Raw genomic sequence first — 23,057 nt, 5'->3', positions numbered from 1 at the left:
CAGCCGCCTTGTCTGTTCTGTGCTTCAGGGCAAAAATGGGATTCATCTTTTCGAAATCGATGAACGAAAACCTGAAAGCTCAGCAGGAGTTTATGCTCATGAACTCGCGGCTCCAGGTAAAGCGTACGCCGCCGGCGGTATCCGGAGAGGTTGCCCTCGTCACGCTGTCGGCAGAAGGTTAACGCTGCGCGCTTCAAGCGGAAGGGTTTGCTCTTTTCCGGGGTTAAACGCACTCCGTTTACAAAGCTGGTTAGTTAAGATGTGTAAAGCTGCCCTCCTCTAAATCCAGTAACTTCCTTGCGAGTCTGTGTTAATGGGTCACAGGGGTATAAACTACATCCATGGTAGCCAGACCTTAAGAGTGTAGTTTTGCAAATGTACCCTAACCAATTCCCTGAAGCACAGCCAGACTACTCAAGTGTAAAGTTACATAAGTGTGTGTTTAAAGTGAATCAGTAACAGCATGACTAATAAAACGCTGATGTTACCCTCCTAAACATAGGAATTAAACATACTTCAACTTTTCCACTATACGAAACTTCCAAACCATTTCTGTTGGAAGTTCAACAGCAGCTATTTCACATGAGGAGGAAGCGACAACATGGCTGTGTGTTTTTCTTGAGTCTGAGACTAAATAGAGCGTAGGAGATTCCTTTCCCTCTGATAAAATAATAAAAGAGCAAGTGGGGAAGAGAAGGAAAACCAGTTTCTGTTGTGCTAGAATACAGAAACTTGTGCAGAATAGAACTTAACGGTGTAGCACTGCAGTTTTCTGATCTGTTGCCAAGTGTCTTCTGATCTCTTAAGCTGTTCATATACTGACCACTGGAATATAATCGGAACGGCTTAACTGGAATGTTTCCTTTTAGCTTTGCTTTTGATTTGAATACAAATAAGTTAAAAACGTTCAAAGTTACACTAGATGAACTTTCCGTTTCTTAGGTTGCCAGTAGATGGCATACTCTATTTTTCAGAGCTGCTGAAGTAGCTGCCGATACTAGGCTTTGCAGGATGACATTTAAACTGAACTCTCTGAAGTAGCTGCCGATACTAGGCTTTGCAGGATGACATTTAAACTGAACTCTCAAGGTAGCATTGCAAATCTTACTAGAAAGCATGAGAAAAGATACACTGAATAACTGTTAACTATCAAAAGAAAATCAACTTTTTGCGAGATTGCAAACATCACTGTCTCTGCTGAGTTATGTATTTGTCAGATGCAAACACAAGTTTTGTACACAAACGACGTGTCCATTTTCGTTACTGTACGGATGCCCCCCTCCCCAACACCCCTAAAGTTTTTGGAAATCTGGCTGAAGGGAGGGATTTCATTTTGAGAGGGTGATGATGAAAGTTAAGTGGAGACTTGCTTCATGCTCTGCTTCTCCTCTGCTGTGCAAAGTGAAAGATGGTGCTGCGAAAACAGCCTGGGTTCAGGCTAGTTCTTGTGGGGTTTGGGGCTTTGGTTGACAAAGCCTCTTTTCACCTCAGATGACCAAGAGCTGTAGTTTGATACTCCCAAACGGCCAGATTAATATCAGTAATCAGCTTCTTCCTCTAAGGGTAGCTACAGAAGTAAGCCCTTTCAAATTGCATACAAAAATCATTGATGGTCACGCTATAGGAAACCTCCCTATGTGGTCTTTATTTATTTTTGATGGTAGTAGTAGGCAACATAGTGAATTTCTTTCTAGAAGTACGTGTCTGATCTGTACTGTTTGCAGACATACTGTCCATGTCAGAAACCCTGCACCTTTTAAAACAAAAAGACATAAAATTGGCAGTCACGTCAAGTGGAAAGGATGGAGTAAGGAAGGAAAAGGACTTGAGTTCTGCATCAGCAGAGGATGGAGCGAAAGAGCTCTGCTCTCAGTTTTGGGAGAGGACAGGGAAGAAGAAAAGGTTGCCAGTTACCTGTTACATCTTTGACTAAAACCTGTGGTGTTTCTGGAGTCCAGTATTAGACAGATAGCTTTCAGGCTATGTGTGCAAAATGAGGAGTTGAGTTCGTAACTGCAAATACATAGAGAAGCTAACTCATGCTAGGACCAGCATGAAATAGCTAAAGTTAAACCACTAGATAGTCTCATATGGTGAAATAGTAGGACTGGATGCTATTAGCTCTCTCATCTTCTGTGAGAACCTTTATATTTCTCAATCGAGTGCAAGTTTCCCCTTTGAGGACTATGATATAGTTACCGTGAGAGATTCAAAATATGCTCCTTTGGTTTAAATTAAAAAAAAATATCCCAAAGCATTGTCTGGATTTGAAACCTCTTGAGGTTTTTCATAGTTTCTGAAAATACTTTGGTTTGTCCCATAATTTACGATGGTGGGTAAATAGGGTACTGTGTTATTCCAAGCCAATTGGTGTGGACAAAGAAGCCATCAAAAATTACATTTCCTGGAATGTTATACCTACAAACAGTGATGGTATGATCGTGCTCTGAAATGAACTAATAAGTCTTTGGGTTGATCTGGAGCAAAACACTGCGTGAGAAATAGTTGGGGTTATTGCTGATACAGGTAGGATCTGTGAATGCTTTTCCCATCCCATGCTGATCAGGAAGAATCATAAAGCTGTTATAAATTGTTTGGAACAGGATTTTTGTGCCTGCTATGAATTTACATATAACAACACTTAGATTAAAAAAAAAAAAAATCAAGACATACTCTCTCCTCTGAATGGAGAGATAATACAAAGCTCTTCTGTCACTGCCTTATCCTCTATGGAGGATTGTAGCTTGAAAGGAGGCTTGCAAAAATATGAAGGCAAATAACAGGACAGATGTTACAAGTGGCTTTCCAAAACCCAAGCCGAGGTGTTTGCTAACTCTTGGTCTGTTTTAGAGTCACTTTGTTTGTGCTGGGCACCCAGACCAGCTTGATTACCTCAGAATGAGAGAATGGTAAAGATGACATAAAATCATATGCATATTTCTTCTTTCCTCCCTTCTTGGGGAAGTACTGTAAAAAGAATGGCGTATAGCCTTGTAAATTGTATCTTAATGCTCTTTGGAAAAATAATAAAAGCTGGACTTTCAGATTGCCCTTGATGTTGAAGGACTTGCCAGTTGTTTGTGTTGTGTCTTGGTATGGCTCCAGAATGAAATACCCATCTTGTATCTAGTGAAAACTGTTTGTAGTAGAAGTTTGTTGAGGCTTCGTTTTTATCGTGAGCCTGTTCCTTAAAGTGTCATTTGCGGAATTCTCTCCAAACACCTAGCATATCGAATTTACAGCTCATGGCCATGCTAAGTGCTTTTAACATGGCTGAACGCATAGAAGAAGGTTCCTGGTCTTGGAGCATGTATTTTGGAGTTTTTGTTCCAATGAGCTATGAGTGCTGTTAATGCAATTAGAAACAGGTACTTAATTTCTTTTTTTTTATTCCTTGCCGTTTTTCCACAACCCGAATGTATACTTTCAAAAGGTATTTCAATAACTAATTAAATAAGGAAGCTTTTTTAGTGAGGCAAAGCAACCTTTGTTGTACATTTTGAAACTGAAAAGTAAAAGTGCGGCAATATTTACTGTTGATCATTCCTCAGTATGGATTAGAACGGTTTAAATACAACTTTTTTGCTGTAGTATTTCTAGATGGTGACATTCTGTGACCATCACGTAGGTCTCTGGATGGTGAATTGTCAGAACTCCCATACTTTGTTGAAGCTTGCCAGATACCTTATTGTGATGGAGCAGACTTAAGTGTGATTAGTGCATGGTACAAGCATGTTGTACCTGGTCTTCAGACAACTTAAAAAGCTTTGTACTCTATATGTAATGATATTTAGAGTGACTGGAAGCAAAATTATGGTAGAAGGTCATGACACAGTACAAACTGAAATTTTAAACTGAATTTATTACTGTTAGTGAACTTGATTCTTGGACTACACAGAGCAAAGCTTACTAAATTGACTTTGCACAGCAGAAGAATATTTTCTGTGCTGATTTGTAAAAGATATTCTAAATGCAACTTAAAGGGCCTTACTTCAGTGTATGGACTTGTAAAAACTAAACTCTCTGTGAAATTTTCTAATGTAGATAGAGAAATCAAAAGCCCTTTTGTCTGGAATAGAACCGTGCCAACTCTATACTGTGTCGCTCTTTTCTCCTCTCCCACACAGAAGTTTAGATTTTAGTTAATGCCCTGCTGTTACTTTTATAGAGCTAATACTACTTTTGGCTCTCAAAAGTTTCTTTACCTTCCTCTGTTTGAAAAATTTGGCACAGGGAAAACTGAGTCAATTCCAAGGTTTCCCATATAAGTAAGGATTTGGCCATACAAAAGGTGACCCTACAGAGAAGGAGGTGGAGATTTTGTTTGGAATTGTTTTTTGTTTTGTTTTAATTATATTAGGAGAGCTTTGAATGACGCTGAGATATCTTGCTGTGTCTGAGAGTAGCTGTATTGGGTAGTAACTAGTTTTTTCTGGCTTACGAAACATACTTTTTAAATCCACCATAGCATTTTAAATCTTTGCTAACTGATTTAAATTATATGTTTACTCAGCTGAAAATTTTCATTGGAACTCCACAAATAATTGGTGGTATACCAAATCCTTTTACTTGCCTTTTCTACTCTTTTATATATTAGCTTGCAACATCATTAATAGTGAGGCCTCAACCGATGACTACTTTGTAGTTCTGTTACGGCAGCCTTTTTTCTTTTCAACATAAGATGACCAAAGTGGGAAAGCAGTATCTGACTGATCTGTTTTTGATATGGTTACGTGTAGCTGCCGTACCTAACCAGTAAGCGCTCTTTTGATACTACTATTTAGCTATTGAAATTTTCGCTGAGGGAAAACAGTGCAAACGAGGTGATGAGGAGAAGAAGAAACACTAATTTTGGTCAGGAAATGGAAGAGAAAAATCTGTTGTATACTGAATTGCGTAATGAAGTGAAGTACATGAGGGCAAGTCAAATCAAAAGGCACAAGTTGTGCAGCTGGAGTTTGAGCTATGTGACAAAGATTAATCCTTCACTTTGTCTAGTTGCTGAGCATGATCCTGATTAGGTTTTAAAAAATGAACGTCCGCTGTAGCTGAGCATGAGAAGTGCTCTAAACTCTACTGGAGACCATAGAATGTTTTTGCATTAGTGTTTGGGGGAAAGGGGAGTTGTTTAATTTTCTTTGTAATGAAAGAAAATCCTCTGTAATTTCTATCCCTAATGGCTGCACTGTAGAAGCATTTTGCAGTCACTGCAGAAATGAAGTAAACTAGTCTAGAATACACCTGGTGCTTGCAGAAACTTTTGCAGGGCAAAACACTAGTTTTTGCAGTATTGACGGTTCTGGAGAAAGGAATCCCACCTCAAATGTGTGTACACACACGCATGCAGCCTGGGAAACAAGCAGGAGGAACAAGAGCGCTGTTTGCAGCCACAGAACTACAATGTCCTTGGAATAATTGGGACATGGTAGGACAGCCTACGTGATTGAAGAGCTGTGGTTGATACATACAGGTTCTCAAGAAAGAGAACTTGGCAAGGAAGACAAGGAAGATGAGGATGGGAAGGACTGCCCTCCCTGTGCAAGAATAGCTCAGAAATATGGAGCTCTTCTCTGTAGTGGATGACAGACTGATTGAATCTCAGAGGAGAGGTCGGTGAACGTGGCATCATGATGGGAGTGTGTTACAGACCACCACTTTATCAGGATGAAAAAGCAGACTAAGAGGAAGCCTCTGGGTCAGAAACTATTTTTCTTTGAGAGACTTTAATCTCCCTAACATCTGCTCGAAGAGTAGTGCAGTGGGACACAAGCAATTGAGGAAATTTCTGGAAGGTGTGAGTGATAACTGGTAGAGGTGAGCAGTTGCTGGGCCAACCAGACTTGATGTACAGCTGGATTTGCTACCCACACCTAAGGAAGAACTAAGCTGGGGACAAGATAATCAAGGGTAGCCCTGCTTGTAGGGGCCACGATATTAGTGAAGATCAAGGTCCTGAGGGGAGTGAGGATGGAAGGTAGCATAGTACAGACCCTGCAGTTTAGGAAAGAAGTTTTTGGCTTATTCAGGAGACTGATAGGTGGGGTCCCATAGGAGGCAGCTCTGAAGGAAAAAGGCATTCAGGAAAGCTGGCAGGTATTTTAAGAACAACCTCCCCTAAGGGCAAGGACTGTTCATCCTGGTACTCGGGGAAAATAAGTACATCTGTCAGGAGCTGGCTTGGCTAAAGAGTAACTCATGACTGAGCTCCCATGCAAAAAGGCAGCACATGGGATTTTGAGGCAGAAGCAGGCTACAAAAGAGGAATTTTATGCATGTAAGGATGCTGTTGGGAGAGCCAAAGCTCATCTGGAGTTGACGCTTGCAAGGGATATCAAGGGCGGCAAGAACAGCTGCTACCACTGCTTTAGCGTTAGAAGGCTGAACAAGGAAAGTGCGGGCCCACTGCTGAAAGGGGCAGGTGAGTTAGTGCTAGCGGACACAAATAAGGCTGAGATGCCTTCTTTGCAGCAGTCTTCACGACGAGGTCTCTCCAGCCTCTGTGCTTAGTGACAGGGTTCAAGGAGGAGAGGAACTACCAGTGGTGGGTGAGCGCTGAGTCGGGGGCTCCTTGACAAAATCCAACCCATACAAGTCCACAGGACCCAATGAACTGCATCTAAAGGTGCTGTGACAGCTGGCCAATGTCACAGCAAGGCTGCTTTATCATCTTTGGAAAGCTGTGGAGATCAGGGGAAGTTCCTTATGGCAGGAGAAAGACGAATGGTGCGCCTATCTTCAAAAATTGCCAAAAGAGGGTGGTCTGGGACCTGCTGGCCAGTTGGCCTACTCTTATCCTAGGGAAGATCTTGGAGCAAGTTGTCTTGGAATACATTTCTGGGCACGTGAAGGGGAAGAAGGTGTTTGGGAACAGTCAGCATGGATTTACCAGGGGTCAGTCCTGCCTGACCAGCCTGATTGCCCTCTGTGATTAAAATGAGTGGATTTGTGGGTGAGAGAAGATTGGTGGATGTCATTTACCTTAACTTTAGCAACACTTTTGATGCTGTCTCCCACAGTAGTGTTGCATCCAAATTAGAACCTTACAGACTGGATAGGAGGACTTCCTGGAGAAGGTGACTGAGTACAGTGTCACGTTTGCAGATGGTACAGGGCAGGCGTGATGTTCAGAGATACCTGGACAGGTGGGAGGAATGGTCTGACAGGAGCCTGATGAAGTTCAAAATGGACAAATGCCAAGTCCCAAATTCCCTGAAAAGGCAAAGCCTCTGACAGTGATACAGGCTGGGACAAGCTGGCTGGGGAGCTGCTCTGCAGGGAAGCCCTGGGGCCCAGGTGAGCTGAGCGTGACCTAGTGGTGTGCACTGGGAGTAATGAAGGCCAGCAGTGTCCTGGGCTGTGTTAAGAGATGTTAGCCACTAGGTTGAGGAAAGTGACTGCTGCCCTCTATTCAACATGTTAGACTGCATTTAGATATTGCATTCGGTTCTGGGCCCCTCAGTACAACAAACATGTAGATAAACTGGAGTGAGTTGAGCAGAGGGCCATGAAGGGGATGCTCGGGGGCTGAAGCCTAGGCTGAGGGAGCTGTGCTTGCTCAGCCTGGGGAAGGGGCTGCTTTGGGGGAGACCCAGTATCGGTCTCCCAGTACGTGTGAGGAGGTTATCAAGAAAACAGAGCCAGGCTGTTCACAGTGGTGCATAGCAAGAGGTTGAGAGACATCAGGGATAAGTTGAACCAGAGGAGGCTCAGACTAGAAATGAGGAGAAAGCTTTTCCCCATTGCCGAGGACGGCCCAGCAGCAGAAGTGGAGCCCAGAGAGGTTGTGCCGTCTCCGTCCATGAAGGTTTTCAAGACCTGACTGATGAAAGCCCTGAGCAGCCTCATCTGACCTCGTGGCTGAGCCTTCACTGAGCAGGACCTGTTGAGGTTCCTTCCAGCCTGAATTACTCTATTGTACTTCGGCCATCTTTGAAGTGGGCAGAGACTGTGGCCCACTGTGTTTTGTGGATACAATGAGACAGGATTTCATGCTTCTGTCTGCTGGTCGGGGTCTGAGAATTCTGAAGAGTTATCACTTGATTTCTGCAGTCCTGTTGAGTACCGTATGCACAGCAGCAATCTGTTGAAACATGCTGTGACTTCAGGGCCTTAATTAAAGTTTGAAAGAAGGCACACTGATTTATGCATGACAAAATATACATTGAGGTGTTTGCTGCTGAAAAGCTGGGACTGCTTCGACTTCCACTGTCATGAAAGTACTTTAACTTCCAAAGTGCACCTCTAGTAAAATACAGATACTTCAGCATAAGATTAAGTAAGAATGCTCTGACTTGAACGTCACCTGATGCTTGTGCTGAGTTTCCATTACTTTCCTCATGACACATCCTTGGGAGCACTACTAACACTAAATTTCTGAACTTGAATTTCTAGGCCTTTTTGCTTTTAGTTATGAGAGGGGACCAGTGTTTGCAAGGGTGCTCTTGCCATAACCATATTTTGTGTGAAGTAGTAATGGTATCCAGCTGACAAAAATGAACATAATGCCCTCTGAGCTAGAAATAATGCCTTTTAATAATTTAGAATATGTAGCGAACTGGCAGTTCTTTATTTCTTTGTAGAAGGATCAGAGTATGACTAGCTTAGCCTGTCAGAGCACTGGACTCTAGTTCAAATGGCGTTACACTAGTTCAAACTAGTAATCCGTGTAGCATAGTTTTGCTTTAGGCTTATCCACTGTTACACGGCTCAGAATTCCTTGCAGTTTCCAAACTTTCTGGGTCAGTTTTTCCACAGAAGTGTTTTCCCAACCGTAGTCATTTAGTAGGCTATTATTTTTAGGAATGAAGATTTGTCTCCTCCCTATTAAACAGCCAGCTCATACATGCATGTTCCCTGCTGTCCATATAAATGTCAGTGCTTTCCAGACAGTCTTGGCAATGCTGTCTAATTCCAGAGTTCCAGAGGTTGGTTAGGAGCTTACCTTACGTGAAGCCCTTTGGCAGTTTTTGCTTTTGTTGGTTATTGTTTCTATTGAACAAATAGAAATACTTTTTCTTCCTATCATCTGTAGTGCTGACAGACTGACAAAATTTGCAAAAAATGAGGCTTGGGTTTTTTTTATCCACCTCTTACAGCCATCAGCTAATTGCTGAAAACAGTCTCAAGCCTAATTCATGTTGCGGAGGCATCCAGCTATGGAATGATGAAGATCCTTGACTAGTTAAGTTTTCATATGAAGAATTTAAAATGCATTGAAATCCAAGTAAGTTAAACCATTATCTGTTTTCACTATCAATAAGATAAAAATCAGGTCAAATGTTAAAGGAGATACTTAATTCTTTTGCAGAAGAAGCTTCTCCCTGTGCCACCCAGAATATGGAGCCTGAGTTGTCTGCCTAGCCTTTGACTTTGCTCACTGTGTTAGTAGGTCAATTTACTTTGTTTCATACCATTTCAAAATATATTTTAAAACAACAGTCAGTACAGTTCCTTTCAGATAATTAACAGAAACAGGATTAATTATATTGACAAATAGATATAATCACAGTAGCAGTGATCACTAGTTACTTCGAGATGAATGGGACTAAATTGTTGCTGTTTTTTTTCCTGGTGTAATACACTTGTGTTATATCACTGTGAAATAACATCTTGAAAGGAACTAAAGTTAGAAACAAAATTCAAATCTCAATCTGACTTTTAACTGACAGTTGTTAGACTGTTCCATGTCAGATAATATCACAAGGAAGGGAATTCTGAATTAAAGCCTCAGCGTGCCCAGCATGTCACGTTGCCTACCTCTGTGGCCATCTCTGTGGCTTACAGCATTTTTTTTTTTTTGTTTGGGGACAGAGTTTTAGAAGGATTTGGGTTTTTTTCGGTTGAGTTTTGTTTCTTTTCCCAGTGAGAGGATTCCTTATCAGACGAAAGGATATAGTCTTCTCTGTGGAAAAGCATAATTGCATTCAGGAGTCAGAGATAATCCTCCTTTGATGGGAGTCACATAACCTTTGAGGAAGTAAGCAGGCTAGGAAAGTAATGTACTTCTGACAACTCCATATTTACTCGTAATAAAAATGTTTGATTATAACCTCCTGTCTGCAATATGAATCTCTGGATAGTCTCACTCCTTTTTTCCTGCCGTCCCTCCTCTCTCCCTATTTTATTATATCAGACTGTAAAGTGGATTTTTCTCCCCAGGTAATCTTGGATAGCCGGGAAACCGCTATAGATCAGCTCTCATAGCAGTTAATCTTTGGGAGCTTGTAGTTATTAGACTTACTCCCTGTATAATGCTACGTGGGTATGGGAAATGTTCCATACTCCTTGGCAAAGAAAATGCTGATATCAAGCACAGCTAGAAAAGTGGAGGTTTTGTACATCTGTTTTTACAATGCAGTTTTAGTACTGCATGCTCTTTTTTGAAAATCCATGGCAGCCTCTCCTTGTTTATCCAAACCTTTCCTCTCTTTTGGGTTCCTAACGCGATAGGTTCCTTGTGAGCCTTGGGAAGACTATCTTATTCTAATTTGGGCCAGCCAGTGGTATTGAAGCTCCTTTGCACCTCTATATCTCATCTAAAACGTTTATGCTCCTTTCTCTTTTTTCCTGCTTTGTTTTAGTAGCTCCTCTGAAACTTTGGCAGTGATGAAAAATTAAACAGAGAAATAGTGATTATTAATAGAAGGAAGTAAGGCTTTATTTTTCTAGTTCATAATGATTGGGAAGTTAAATAGCCGGGCAGATAATACGAAAGTGTTGCTGAGGAAACTTATCCTCCAGTACAACAGGGCATACTCTTGACTTTGTGAACATGAAAAAAAACGTAATGGTTTCTTCTTACAAGTGAAACATTCTCTTGGACACAGCACAGAAATGTCCAAAAGATATTTGGCTCTTGTCGATGCTGTACTCGTAGAAATAATTCATTTAAAATACAAATCACAAGATTTTTGCTTCTCAACATGACTCTCAGATGTTCTTTGCCTTTATCAGTCCTTCAGCTGTTGCTTATGGAGAAGAACTGTGCTTTTTGGAGCATATGTGTGCGCTATGGCATATATCTAAGGGATGCACCTTGAAATGATCCAGCTGTTAAGCATTTTCTGTGTGCGTGAAAGGCTCTAATGCCAGTCTCGTAAGAATATGCTTTGGAACATTATTTCACTGTAACTCGAATATGTAGATACTAGTTTAATTGGACTGGCATTTGATGTTATAAAAGATGTGCCGCAAAAATATTTGTATTTGGAAAAACTGTATCAAATACTCAGTGAAAGCACAGATAAGTGTGGTTTAGCATCACACTTTTTCTTTCCGCTTACCTGTCAGCTCTCTATTAAATAGAGGCAAAATGTACTGTGATTGCGTTACGTTTCTGCCTGGATTTGTTTCCTTAAGAAGTTTGCATTAAATGGCAGTAGATGAAAGGAATGAGGCAGTTCTCTCTGTGTTCAACAATTTGTCCTTAAATCTCAAATGAAAATACAGCAGTTTCGTATAGCAAATTTTTGATAGATCATGTCTTATGACCAAATGACATGGGAATTTTTTTCCTGAACTGCAATACTAATAATGAAAAAATGAAGTCAGTTCTACTATAACAAGTGATGGAAGAGGACCAGAAAATTTAGATTTACGGTCAGACACTTAGCAGTTTCTCAAAACAAAATCTGACTGTAATTCAGTATGACATTCCATGTGTAAAACGTTATATTGGAGGATTTGTTTAGAGTTCAGATTGTCTTGATGAATTGGAAAGTGCCTGAAATAATGGGGAATGGAATGGAATGGAATTGAATAAATGCCATTCAGGAAGGAAAAGTTAAATACACCAACCAGGGATAAGGGGTTGGAGACTAGAAGCTCAAAAAAAAATTGTTTGAAAAGCAAGCAAGAGTGGGGATAAGTATTAGGAGAGTTTCAGTGCTTAACTGTCATTGTGCACGTTATTAAGAAAGGCAAGACCAGGATAAAAAAATGTCTATTCCAGCTCCATATATCATCATGACTGTTAATACATAGAAGTTGTTATACCTGAAAAAGAATGCAGATCCAGTTAACTGAGCGCTGGCCAATATTTAATGAACTGGCTTAGGTTTATTTTCAGCTTCGTCCTCTTTTTTCCGTAGTGCTGTCTCTTCTCCAAGCTTGCTGTTTCCAACTTTCTCAAACATAGGCGTAAAAGTGATCTTTTTTTTTTAACGCAGAAAATGTCTGGGTTTTAGAGTTTGTTGCTGCCTTCTGTGTGAATTCTGTTACGTTATTCTGTATTACAAGTGGGATTTTTATCCAGTAAAGACTATAAGATGTTGTAATGTAGTTATACAGCTGTTCATTATTGCTGTTTGTTTTTCATCTCAGTGTCTTTTGGAAAATATATGCAATCATTAGGTTTCATGTATGGTCAATAAGAAATAAGCTTAAGCCTTTCAAGGGAGGCATTGTTTTAAGCTTGTTCCTTGTTAGGAAATATCTGAGAATCCAGCTATCTTCCCAGTCATTTAGGAAGTTCTTGCTTTCCAAGGAACTGAAGTTTCAGCGCTAACTAGGTGTTTGTATGTAATAAAAGATGCAGCTGAGGCATTTTAAACATTTGTTGAAGTGAAAAGTGAAATTAAATTTTTGGGGTAGATAAAGTACAAGCAGTATTTATAGGTGCGTTTTTATGAAAGTAAATGTTTATGTTAAAAATAAATGCTTTTTATTTATAGGGAGAGATGAGAAAATCCTGACTTACTTATCAGACAGCTCAGTGATCTCTTCTCCCCAGCTCATTTTAAGCTGAGAAATAATTTGTATTGGATATGAAGGTCTTACATGCACAATTTTTATTTCATTTCCATACAGGAAACGTTAAGAACGTGAAGAAGTTGAAACCAGATAGGTCAGCACGAGTTTTATGATGAACGAGACCTTGGGCCACGTACTGTTTTAGTCATTTGATGTAAAGACAAACACAAAAAGTTAAAGAACACAGAAGAGGAGAAGAAAGCAAAACTGCTGAAAAAAAGAAAACATTAATGTCTGTGCTATATGTAGCAGACTAGGAGTACTTAGGCTTAGACATTTAAGATGATTGACCTAATCAGGCTATCATTTTGTTCTTAGTAAGGACCCATATCTTACACATGTTCTTCTTGTTCTCATCCTACGATGTTATCCAAGCACTGAGCTAAACGTAGGAAAGAAAAAGAAGTATGAGAAAGTGGGGGAGATGCTCACTGATTTATTTGAAGATAAAGAATATTTGCAAATAGTGTTCAGGGGTTTGGGGTGTGATTTTTTTTTTTTCTTCCCTTAATAAATTCAGTTAACTTATTATTAATAAATTCAGTTAACTTATTATTCAACTTACTATTGATCATTTATCAGCTGACCATAAAATGAGGTGGTTTTTGAAAGGGAGATGTGTGCTATGCTGTGGCTCTTGGCAGGAAAAGAAATGGCAGATGTTAACATAAGCCAATGCGTTTCTGAACAAAAAGCATCTTTTCATGCCTTAAAACTTTCATTGATGAAAAAACGGAGAGAGCTGACATATGCTTCTGCATAGGCTGCTTTATAGCTTCCTTTCTGTACCTAACAAAACCTTTTTGTATGATGACCTTTTTTCCATCTACAGGTTTTTCAGCTTATCTTTGTCAATGACAGATGACCCACCTCCTTGATGGTAACTGAAAAATTTAATTTTTCTTAACGCGTTAGGCTCTTGAGTAATTTTTTGTGGGTTTTTTTTTTTTTTTGCAAGTCCCTGCAAAGACAAAAGTTTGTCTTCTGACCTTTTCCTCTCAAGATTTCGCTGAGAATTGGTCTGAAGGATTTTTTTTTTTTTTAAGTTCTATTACAATAAAAACCATGGCTCCGTTTCTTCTATGTGAAGTAAAATGTAAGCACGCTTTTCCTGACTACTACCATCCTTTTCCCTTTGGCGTTGGAAATAGCTGCATTTGTTTTCTATTGACAAGATACTAGTAGCGTTTATGGCATTTCAAATGCATTTGTCTTGAAGCTTTAGAAAAATTGTTTTGCCCTTTGGGTGATCTGGGCTTAATTCAGGAAATAAATGTTCTCTGGTAACAATTCCATATCCTTATTAGTTTGCTTGCATCAAATGGAACAGAACAAGATGAATGATATCAGTGTTGAGGAAGATTAGAACAATCTATCTCACAAGGAAAAAAAAAAACATTTTGACTGGTATTAGCTGGGAGATTGCATACTGTGCCTGATCATTATAAAAAGTAAGTGCACTGTTTTACAAAGAGCACATTTTAATTGCCATTTCTAAATGCAAACACTATTAGCAAAAGACGCAAAACAAACTGATTGCTATCGTATTAGCAGTAATGAGAGAGAAATGTTAAGTAAATCTTTTCAGTGGAATCAGTCTTATTAGTAATACTTAATCTGTTGTTGAGGATGGAGGTGTTCAACTGCAATACATAAGGATGCGCCAAATTAGTCAAAGTTAGCATAAGTTATAAGGTAGCACAGCTTTCACTGAACTGCGTATGCAACAGGGATAAAATAAGGGGAGAAGCAGCGTGAAAGAGAAGTTGATGCAGTTATAAATCCCTGTCATCTGTAAGTCACACTGTTTTGCTCTGTCCATTTTTGCTGATCAGTTTACAGTACTTTAAATGATTACAGAATTTGGGCAGAGCTGTTTGCTGAAAGATTAATCTTTTTGCATGATTTGAGGGAATAGCTGCTTAGTAAGGACATTCTAGAAAACCCTCTGTGGCCAGAGTTTATGATGACCATACCTTGCCTTTGACGAGGATTAAGACTTCCAAATCAGCACAGCTATTGTCCAGTGTTTTCTCTGGGGGATGTCTGGGACTAGTACATCTTCATGGTTTGAGTGCAGATTACTTAGGTAAAAGTTTTGACTTGCTTAGCGGTGCAGCTGCAATTAAGCCGTATGTAAGGCTAAGGTTGTTGGGGGTTTTAACTGACTTCAGAGGAAAAATGCCATCTGAAGCTGTTTCCGTTAGCCCTATGAATTTTCCATAGATGCCTTGCTTCTTAGTAGAGCAAGCACAAAGCTAAAAGTCAGCCAAAGTTGAATCCCAGATCTACTGGCTATTTACTTGGTTTTCCAAGAAACATTATTTCTTAAAAACTAAGGTTAAAAAAAATGGGAGTTCTACTAAGCAGAACTCTTAAGAATCCAAGTTATAAAACAGAAAATACAGAAATCTTATACCTATTTTAATTTTGTAACCAAAATACTGGTAAATACAGCTATAATCCTGCAAGTCAGAATCTGAAATGGGTAGGAAGAAATATCTTTGTAGATTGTGTTGGAATTACAATACCCTTTCATACAATGGTGCCATTTTACAGCCATTTTTTCTGGTTTTCATTTTTTATTCAATGTTCTGAGTCTTTATTTCTTTAAAAAAAAATTTTTTTTAGGGCACATGAGCATACTTTGAAACAAATTATAGGGAGAGGGAACTAACAAACTGGTATTTCTTATTTACTCAGTTGCTAGTCAAATTTATGAGTGACTAGATACTGTACTGCTAATGCTTTGTCTTACACTGCTTTACCTATTTACTGTTTCTGTTGTATGAAACTGGCTCTTTTTGATGAAACTGGCTATCCAAAATGATTTAGTTTGTCTGTACAACTCTTGCATAAAATTCCTGAGAATTCTGAACGCCGGTTCGCTATTAAGTTAGAACTGTGCTTACTCAGTAGGCTTGAAGATTTTTAAATGCGGATGGAAGACACCTTTCATCTGTCTACTGTATTCTTTTTGCTCTATGGCCAAGAGGCACAAGCACAGAAATGGCAGGTGACTGCAGAAAACCTTTATTTTGTTCCACAATTCAGTGGATAGAGTTTAAAACTTGAAACAGATTTAGGTGCTTTTTATGTTACTTTATATGGTGCGTAATTCCAGTCAGTTGTTGAGAACAACAGGAATAGGAAGGATTTATTTCAGTACAGATTATATTTTGGCTTGCATCTAATGTTTTGAGACACATTTCTTTTTATGATAGCTTTTTTCCTTGTAAATATTGTGTAGTGAGTGAGATGGAAAGCTCTAAAAACTGAGTTTACTTTATAGGGAGCATAGTTTCTCGCAGTGCTAATAACTTTAATTGCTCTGTGTACTTTATTAAGTGAAAAATATTTGCAGACAAGTTTTGAATAGCTGCAGGATAAGACATTTAAGTCTGATTAATTTTAAGTGTTTGATCTGGGGGCCCGTTTCCTAACACTTCTTTTTGCATGTTGTCATAGAACCAAGCAATTGCTATGTAATTATTACAAGTTATCATCTCTGTAATTACACTCAAGTGATTTACAGTGAAGGAGTAAACACAGGTATCACTATTCTACTTTCCTTTTCTTTTTCTTCTCCCTACATAGGCACATAGGCCTAAAACTTTAGTCTACCCATGAAACGCTTAGTGCATTGCTACTGCAAGAGGCTTATTCAGTCATTTAGTTATATTACCAGCGCACCAACCTCTGTGTGCTTTGTCAGTGAATTGCAGATATTTGTATGTATGACCGTCATTTTTGAAAAAATAAAGCCTTATTTTACTGTGCCTCTGAAGGGTTTTTTTTTAACTTAGTATAAAGAGTATGGCAACAGTTTCTCCAGGTTCGTCTTTCTTAAATTTAGATTGTGAGTTTTAGAATACACGCATGTCCTTCTTTAAGTTATATCTGGTTGATAATTCCTTCTAAGGTAGATTAATTGCTTTTCTGTCAGAATATATTTTTACCAGACTGCCAGCATAGTTGTATCTTAATGATGGTGACATGAAATGCAGTTTCACATAAAATTTCACTGTCTTGACTGCTCTCAAGCCAAGTGCTTATCCTGCCCACTCTCCTGGAGGGGTGGCGGAAAGCTGCGTATGGACCAGGAAAGCTTGTATATGAAGTAGCAAATGGCGCTTTTAGCAAGGGTGGTTGCTATGTCTCCCTCTCTCCAGATAAATCTTGACCAGCAAACAATATGTCAAGCAAATGATATTTCATATGCATGGGGAGTAAAGCATTTTGCACTGGCTCTGCTTTCCGCTTCTTCTAGGCCATAATCGTTTGTACGCCATTTGTTTTTGCTTTTGCACGTCGTCGTAATGCAAGACCAAAGTAGCATTTGTACCTTCCTACAGTGTCAGAGCATGAGACGCAAAAACAGAAAGACAGGAAGAAAGAGAGAGAACAAGGAAAGAGTCTAAAGTATTGGAAATTTCCAGTCTGTTTACCAGTGCTGATGTGGCTTATAATCCAGAGAGAACTGTTTATTTTATTTTATTTTATTTTTTTTACAAGTTGTCAAAGTTGACTAAATTATTTCAGATGATAATTTTCTCCCACTGAATTTTAATCAATGAAATGTTGGTATAAACGCTCTTTTCTGTGGTTTGACATCATTGTGACAGTCTGAAGAATAATCAATAGAAATGATAAGGGTGGTTACCACCGACTAGTTTATTAACATTATCAGTTTCACAGTCACTGACCTTTTCCTCCTCGGCCTCACTTCTCTTCATTTGTCATGTTTCATTTTGTCAGATTGATTTCCTTTTACTATAAACGGTTGGCATGTGTCAGACTTCAAATGCTAATCAGTCCTCACAGTTTCTCACATAGCGTGTTAAGAAACTGCTAACTGTATTTAAAGAAAAATGAGAAAAGTTATTTCTAATTGGGTCCTCTTGAGTGTTATAAAATATCAAATGTTACTTGCTACTAGTATCCATTTTTTTTAATACTAAGCTTAAATTTTAAAATGATGCAATTGGTATATGCTGGTAAAGAAGTTGGTACTACGATTTAAGAAAATCTGTTCATTATGGAATCAAACCAGCAAAAATTTGTTATGTAGCTTTTTTTACATTATAATGCTAACTATACTTGTATCTATGTCTTTAAAGTGTGCTCAGATTGTTATAGGACTTGACTGATCAATAGTAATGTGCATCCACATCACAGCTTCTACTCTCTTGTGCTGTGTGGAGCAACCTGGGTGGGAAAACGATGGCACCTCCCTTCCTCCCTGGTAAGCCTGCATCTGAGATCCCTTTAGCTATAGTTTTTAGGCAAGCTAGGTAATGTAAATAGTCCCTACTGAAGTTCCGTATATGTGGACGGGAGACCTATGAGTTTAAAATGAAATTCAGTTTGTGCCCTGAGACATGGCACTTAGGTGAACTGTTGCTTATTATATGATATGCATCTGTGGCTTGTTTCCTCAGTAATCAGCTTCTCACTTCAGTGAAATTATTCTAAATAGACTACAGCATACATCTGCTAAATTTGAAAGATGCACACTTTTGTGATCCTGTTATCTCTGAAGTTCTGTGTATGAAGGTGTGGTTTGCAGTAAAATGAATTCATGCTGTTCTTAATTCTTACTTCCAATCTGCCATAGTAGGAAAATAAGTCATCTTAAGAGAACTTCATTACAGAATAAATCCTAAGGCAGCAGAACTTGGCCTGTTTTCATAAAATCTGCATGTTAATAGGTCAAGAGTCTTCCACACTTTGACTGCTCAGTGTGGCTGGCATTTTCAATAGAACACATGTGGAGGAAAATAAGACACAATTGCTACAAAATTAACAGCTGAAAATGGGATATTGATTTGGAGTGCTGTGAAACGTGTTTGGCTTTGTATCTCTCAACTAATTTGAAATTATCGGTTGTGCTGGACTCCTGAGTCCTTCCCTATATAGATCTGCTATCAAATCGGGACTTGTTTAAGGTTGGTTAAAGCAATCTTAATGTAATGGTTTGGTCTTACGATCTACCAGTAATTATTTGGCAATGTTGGAGTATCAGCCTATCCTAGTCTTTGACAACTGTGTGATCTCAAGATGTTTCATTCGGATCAGTGTGTTAGATGAGTAAGCACAAAGGTATTATGTCTAAATCTCCTAAAGAATGATACATATAGGAATTACTTAACTCTTCTTGTAGACTCTTAAATTCATAACTTAGATCATCCAAAATTCATTTAGATGCTTACACTCTTTTAGTGTTGAGCATTGCTGATGGAAATCTGTCTAGATGATCAGATGTCGGGTCTGGACGTACTAAATATGCTCTGAGGACTTAGAGCAGGTAGGTGCCCTGCCTTATGTCTGCTAAGTTTCTCCTTTCAGTCTCCTTAAGCAAATGTTGGAATCCAGTGAAGTTATCTGGGATTTGCCCTGGAACTCCTTATCTGGGGCTACCAAATCTCTCCATTAGGCAGACTTTCTCATTACAGTCCTACCACTATACATGTCTTTCGTTTTGCCAAGATGAAGCTACAGCAAGTGACATAACTGAGCTTGATGTGGAAGAAATGAAGGCAGGGATGAAGATTTTGAGAATAAAGGAGAACAGGAGAAAGCGTATAAAAACAATTTCTGGCATTTTGAGGAGGCATTCTTGGGTTTGGCATAAGACTGCACAGATTTAAAAAGAACATGGAGCACACGTAGTAATATTTGGTTATTTTTGTTAGTTTTTCTGGATGTAGCTCTAAATAAAAAATGATTTAAAAACAAGCCTCAGCAACAATAGTGCAGGGTACTTATCCTAGCTAAAAATGACAATCGAGGCACTTTCTTGATGCAGAATTGCAAGTTTAAGTATAGCAATACATCTGTAAATAATGCTTCACTGTAACATCATGCAACTTAAGTGATAGCAAGAATTAAATTATTTTCGTTAAATGTCACTGATCTACTTTTTAAAGTGTCTTCTGTGAATTAAGCTTCCTCAGAGCACCTGAAACTTTCTTGCTGATTTTGCCACATTTCCTCACATATAAAATGCTTGTCTCGGAGATTCATCAATCTTTCCCACACCCCAGCACATCTTGATTTTTAAGAAATGAATTTAAATACAACATTGTGTTCCTTCTAGACAAGCAGTTTTATGCACACTGAAGAAGTTTTATCAAAGTCAAGGAATTATAAGAGGTTCTGTGTAGGGTTTTTTCTCTGTTTTTGGAAAAGGGAACGCTGTAAAAAGTTGAGAGGGTTTTTTTTAAGTGAAAAAAAATCATTCCTCTGGTTAGAAGACACTGTGAAAAACAGTATCCCTATGTTAGCTGACTAATGTTTGCAATATGCAAAACAAATTGTTTTCATTTATGCTATATATATATATATATATATATATATACACACACAAGTAATTTATATAAATAACTTAGAAGTAACCTTGAGCTTCTGAAATGTGATAGCATAGGCTTCTATAGAGAGGTATTCATTTGACTTTAGCATCTGTGTCATAATCTCTTTTTTTGCTTTCAGTATTTGGGATATACATATGTATATATTTTATATATATATATATTTATATTTATATTTTAGCAGTCATGTTAAGATCGATTAGTTATTTTTGTACATTTAGGCTTTTTTTTTGGTGGCAATTCCTTATCTTGACTATTTGTGCCTATCAAACTGTCTGCTTTTTTTCTCTCCTTTTCTAGAAGGTTTCTTTTCACCAAGACCTATATTTTAGCAGCCTGTCCTTGTTCCCCTTCTTCCCCACGTTCTTCTTCACACTGAAGCTCATTTAGGATACTACTATCTATTTTGGAAGCATATACCCTTATCTATGGTCAGGTAAACAAAAGGTCCCTGAATACTTTTCACACATACGTGCAAACTACACACATAATCAAATTGAAGGGGAAAATAGAAGTCATTAAATTGATATTACATGTAATTATCTTATCTTGTCACCTCAACCCTCAGCAATTTACCAGGCTTGGGACAGTGGGGACCACAATGGAGCTAATTAACAGGCAGCATGCATGTCTACTTTAGAATTTCCAAGTGTCTGGTCGGTGACAAAATGAAATCTAATTATTATGATATTTTATTAAGTGGTTTGTCAGGCACTACATAATTACTTCTTCTGAAAAAAAAGTGATATGAAGATTATGGACGTCAGAAAACTAGACGCTGTTGGTGATATTTTTGTAAGACTAACAATTGCAGTGTAAGTTTTAAGGAAAGAGAAGCAGATGAAACAGTATTGTGAGACTACAGTGAATGTTGTTTTTCCTACTGTGTACAATTATATGTAATTAGATCTGTCCTTTTTTTATTATGTTGTCTTAAAAATTAATTTTACCTATCTAGGTACTGAATGAGCTTGTAAATAAGATAGCAAGATCAACATAGTCTAAAGAAATAATTAGTAACAATTTAATAGAAATTGTTCTGTTCAGGCTAAATCAATAGTAATGGAGATGAATAAATGGGTGGAAACCTTAAGTAATTACAAATCCTTTAAATTATTCTTGAAATAGAAGACAGGGAGAAAGAGCAGATTTAATTATTTGCTTCATAGATGCATGACAAGAGAACTTTCCCAGTTTGCTCTTTGTTCTCTCTTTTCTAGAATGCACTTTTTTTTTTTTTTTTCAAATGCAGCTAGTGTTCAGCTTCAGGTACCTTCTTGGGCTTCATATGCAACCCACTTAGCTAAGCTGAAGCTAAACATACCAAATCAAGTACTCTGTTTTTTTCCCCCTAAACTGAACTACAAACTTCAGTGGAAGAAGCAGACTTCGAATTGCATTAACTGCTATACTGTAATTTCAGACTGTTTATTTTTGGCACAACACTATACACATCACTGTGAGGAGGAAAGACCATTGTGGTGTTTTGTACTGTAGAGAGGAACTTGTAAAAAGTAACAAATTTCCGTTTATTGAATGCATATGAAAAAATGTGTTGAGCTGGGTAAGGTGTATAATAGTCTAATACTCTGTTTTTTTATTCTTCTGCACCATAGCAAGTTCTGCTTTGGCATGTAAATACATTGTCCACATTGTACTTTTTGACTTCTTATTGTGGATGTTAGTTGCAGAAGAATTTCCCCATGGACAATTGAGATGTATTCTGGTATCTTGAGGATGGGATATTTTGACAGACTATCTGTAGTGTTTTCCTGTATTTATAAACTGTACTGATCTCCAACAGTTATTAGCTTTATGGTGCATCATAAAGGAGGAAAGAAATCCTCAAAGGGCAAAGAAATGTCAAGGATGACTCTAAAGGTACCAGCTAAATTATAATTAAGGAGAATAAATTGGAGAGTGTTCTGTACAGCTGGGTGGTGCCCTTGTGATCATTTCTGAAAACCTAACTGGTATTTTGGTGTTTCTGACTCAGAGAAGCAGCATAAGAAAGATTGTATATTGAAGCATTTGTCAATTACCTAATGCTGTTTTAGTATAAACTATTCTTCAACAATCTGAGTTATTACTGAATAAGACCATTCTCAATTAAAAAAAAAAATGAATGACTGAAGTGAAAGAACAAAAAGGAAACCTTCTTGTTTAGTGTTTTGGATTAATAGACCAGTGTGAAATTGATTCAGACTTTAAAATAAATGGATGATTTAATTTTGTTTAATCTTTCTCCCTTCTCTAGCTGGAAAGGCAACTACTGATGCAGAATCAGATGAGAGAGAGACAAGCAGCCATGCAGATTGCTTGGACACGAGAATTTCTCAAATACTTTGGGACTTTTTTTGGACTTGCTGCTGTAGGTTTAACAGCTGGGTATGAAGTTTATTTCCTAATAGAAAATGTAAATAGATACATTACAAAGATATTTCTATAGTTTTGGCTCGTCCTGTTGCATTTTATCAGGTAGTTATTTTTATCCAGTAACTTCTCAGAGGTAGATCAAATGACAGAATGACTCAGTTCATTTCTGTCTGCTTCTGGATGAGTTCTGGATATGTCTGTACTGTGTATTTCTAAAAAATAATAATAAAGCAGCAGTGTGAGCTGGCAACAAAATTTAATGTGGAATGGGAGGGATTGTTTAAAAGCCATACTACTTTCTTGTCTGTGTTATGGTTTGATGAACTATTCATTAACAACAAATCCCTTATCATCTGAATTTTTTTAATATGTCACTGAACAGGTGGATATAGTCTGAAATCTGTTCACTTGAAATTTGAATCAAAAAACTCAAAAATTTGTGTTAGAAAAACCAAATGGCAACAAAGTTGTATTGCATGAGAAAGAACTTGCCTTAGGTATAGGACTCTTGGTTTTGGTAAAGTGGTTTGCTTGTGCTATAGAGTGATTAGAGGGAATATG

The 23,057-nt window shown here is 38.2% G+C and overlaps 1 protein-coding gene across 4 annotated transcripts in view; it reads left to right on the top strand.

The window, feature by feature from the left end:
- Positions 1–23,057, top strand: part of PLGRKT (plasminogen receptor with a C-terminal lysine) — a 31,172-nt gene that overhangs the window by 356 nt on the left and 7,759 nt on the right. For 2 of the 4 annotated variants that reach the window (XM_068929134.1, XM_068929135.1), the window contains exons 2-3: positions 29–116; positions 22,378–22,508. In XM_068929134.1, coding sequence (XP_068785235.1) covers positions 36–116; positions 22,378–22,508 — 212 coding nt within the window. In that variant the 5' untranslated portion in view covers positions 29–35. Of the gene's footprint in view, positions 1–28; positions 117–9,095; positions 9,224–13,611; positions 13,631–22,377; positions 22,509–23,057 lie in introns of those variants that run through there. The other 2 variants (XM_068929136.1, XM_009672591.2) reach the window with 2 other exon arrangements.

The sequence above is a fragment of the Struthio camelus genome, chromosome Z (assembly GCF_040807025.1).
Source record: "Struthio camelus isolate bStrCam1 chromosome Z, bStrCam1.hap1, whole genome shotgun sequence".
NCBI lineage: Eukaryota > Metazoa > Chordata > Aves > Struthioniformes > Struthionidae > Struthio > Struthio camelus.
This window is presented reverse-complemented; position numbering and strand designations above follow the sequence as displayed.